At 41.3% G+C, this 2,155-nt stretch overlaps 1 protein-coding gene across 1 annotated transcript; it reads right to left on the minus strand.

Moving 5' to 3' along the window:
• Nucleotides 1-62: 62 nt before the first annotated feature.
• Nucleotides 63-1,955, minus strand: LOC106332609. Its single transcript, XM_013771095.1, has 2 exons — nt 808-1,955; nt 63-714 (listed from the first exon to the last, which is right to left on the minus strand). The coding sequence occupies exons 1-2, from the start codon at nt 1,953-1,955 to the stop codon at nt 180-182; spliced, it is 1,683 nt and encodes a 560-aa protein (XP_013626549.1). The 3' UTR covers nt 63-179.
• Between the last annotated feature and the right edge of the window lie 200 nt (nt 1,956-2,155).

Here is a 2,155-nt window from a genome sequence, read left to right on the forward strand (position 1 = left end):
TTTGGTTCTAGAAAAATCAATGGTTCTAGTTTTATCTTCCAATTGTGGAGTAGCTGAGGAATGATCTCATGACCTTGGACTTCTCTTGGAGTGGTCTTAGCAAATCTGGTACATTCAGTCGTGGCCTCACTTTCTTGTGGTTCACTCTTTCTTGTATAACTTTCGCTTGGATTCTGCCTCTATTTGTTGGAAATATTATCCCCATTACTCTTTTGGATCCTATGTTCCAAACTTGGGCTCCCTGTACCATGAACACACAAATTAGCTTTACTAATTACATCTTGATGTTGGATCATACCTGGTGTAGTGCTGGTCGGATTGGGCAGTATGGATGCCTCGGAATTGATCTCCTTAGGGAACATGTGTTGCCTTATGTCTTGAGCTTTATTCTGGTCCATCTCAAGAATTTCTCCTGGTGGTTCTTCTTCAATGGACTCATGCTCCTTAGGACCTGTATTAACACCTTTTGGCATAGACAAGTGCATTATACAAGCATTGGAAACCAACAAATCAGATTGAATTAAACTATCACTTATTTTTGATATTTCAGTTTTCTCTCCTAGTGATGTTTCTTTCAATTTCTTAGATGGACAAACAGCAGCAAAGTGTCCACGTCTATGACATCTATAACATGTCTGATCTTTTAAATTTTTAGAGTTAGAGGACTTACCTTGGCTTCTTATGTTCTCTTGTTGGTTGGAAGTTTCTTTGGACCTTTGAAATACTTCTTGTACCCCTTGTGATTCCATCAAAAGTGTAGGGATTGGTCTCTCTTGAAACTTCTCTGTTTGGGACGTTTCTTTGGACCTTTGACATACTTCTTGTATCCCTTGTGATCCCATCAAAAGTGTAGGGATTGGTCTCTCTTGAAACTTCTCTGTTTGGGACGACCTCATAGCTCCTTTGTGAAGCGTAGGGACACTTGATGTCATCTTCTTGGGCTTAAGGCCGTGAGCACTCATAGGCATAGAAGCAGATTCTGGTTTTAAGCTAGACACCTCTTTCCTTGATGTTGCTTGGTGATGGTGCTTTGATGTGGTGCTTGTCCAGCCTTGATACTTCTTGGCTGGAGAAAGTTTCTCAACCTCCTCTGCCTTCTTTGAAGTGGACAATGACTTACTTGGATCAGGACAGTGGGCGTGACTCTTATCAGCAGCTGGTCTTGCCTTTGGTGTTGACATTGAACTCCACCGATTTTCTTGGTACATAGTCCTTGTGAGAATTTTGTTGCTAGCCCTGAGCTTCCTTACAAACTCCTTATACATGCGTGCCTTAAGATCTCCCCAATTGAGTACTGGATTAGAGTAGTAGGTCTGGGCATCTTCTTGTTCCCACCAAGTGTAAGCTTTTCCAATAAGCATATCAAGGGCATATGATAGCTTATCTTCCTTTGGGATGTTCTTTGCTCGCAGCCACTGCTTCATATCATCCTCCCATCTTAAATAGACTCCAGGGTCCATGCTAGAACCTGAAAAGACTAGATAATCAGGTGTGTTCCCACGTGCTGTTCTGGATTGCTTCTTTGTGGCAGCTGGTGTTGATTGAGCTTTTCTAGCTGTGGTGGATTTGGATCGGCCTGGTACTTTGTATGGAGTAACTCCATAGCTGGCTGGCGTCAGTGATTTCTTGAGAGGATTGCAAGCCTGGGTAGGATGTGGATCACATTCATCTTCCTCTCCCATACTGATTTCAGAATCAGTGTCAATGCTCCATGATTTGTTTTCTCGGCAACCTCCTTTCTTGTAAAATCTTGTGTTGCCTTGAGAGTGGTCTGGTGGTTTAGGTTCAGGACTTTCTTCACCAGGGTCGTCTCCATACTCTGAACTAGAGTATTCATCAGCAGAACACGATCTTTCACAGCCATCCTCCTTACTGGACCATGCTTGGTCGGTTTCGTCGATATCGGAACATTGGCTTGAATCAAAAGAGTCTTCTTCTTCTGAGTAATACTCCATGGCGTCTCTTCTGTCTTTTCTTAATGTTTACCTTGCACAAACAGATAAAAGAAGAATCAATTCGTGGCTAGACAAACAAAGGAAAGAATAATGAGCAAAATGGAAACTTATTAATTTTTTTTTTTTGAAAAGTTTGAAAACAAGAATGGAAAATTCCTTCTTTTTTTTTAATATATATCAGAAGCAGCACGAAATATATA

The sequence above is a fragment of the Brassica oleracea genome, chromosome C1, assembly GCF_000695525.1.
Source record: "Brassica oleracea var. oleracea cultivar TO1000 chromosome C1, BOL, whole genome shotgun sequence".
NCBI classification, from domain to species: domain Eukaryota; kingdom Viridiplantae; phylum Streptophyta; class Magnoliopsida; order Brassicales; family Brassicaceae; genus Brassica; species Brassica oleracea.

What these genes read in the sequence shown, in the direction of transcription:
- LOC106332609 (XM_013771095.1), bottom strand. Translation starts at nt 1,955, where the DNA reads ATGGAGTATTACTCAGAAGAAGAAGACTCTTTTGATTCAAGCCAATGT. An exon ending in ATACAAGAAGTATGTCAAAG is followed by an intron (nt 715 to 807) that starts GTCCAAAGAAAC and finishes AGTATTTCAAAG; the next exon opens with GTCCAAAGAAACTTCCAACC.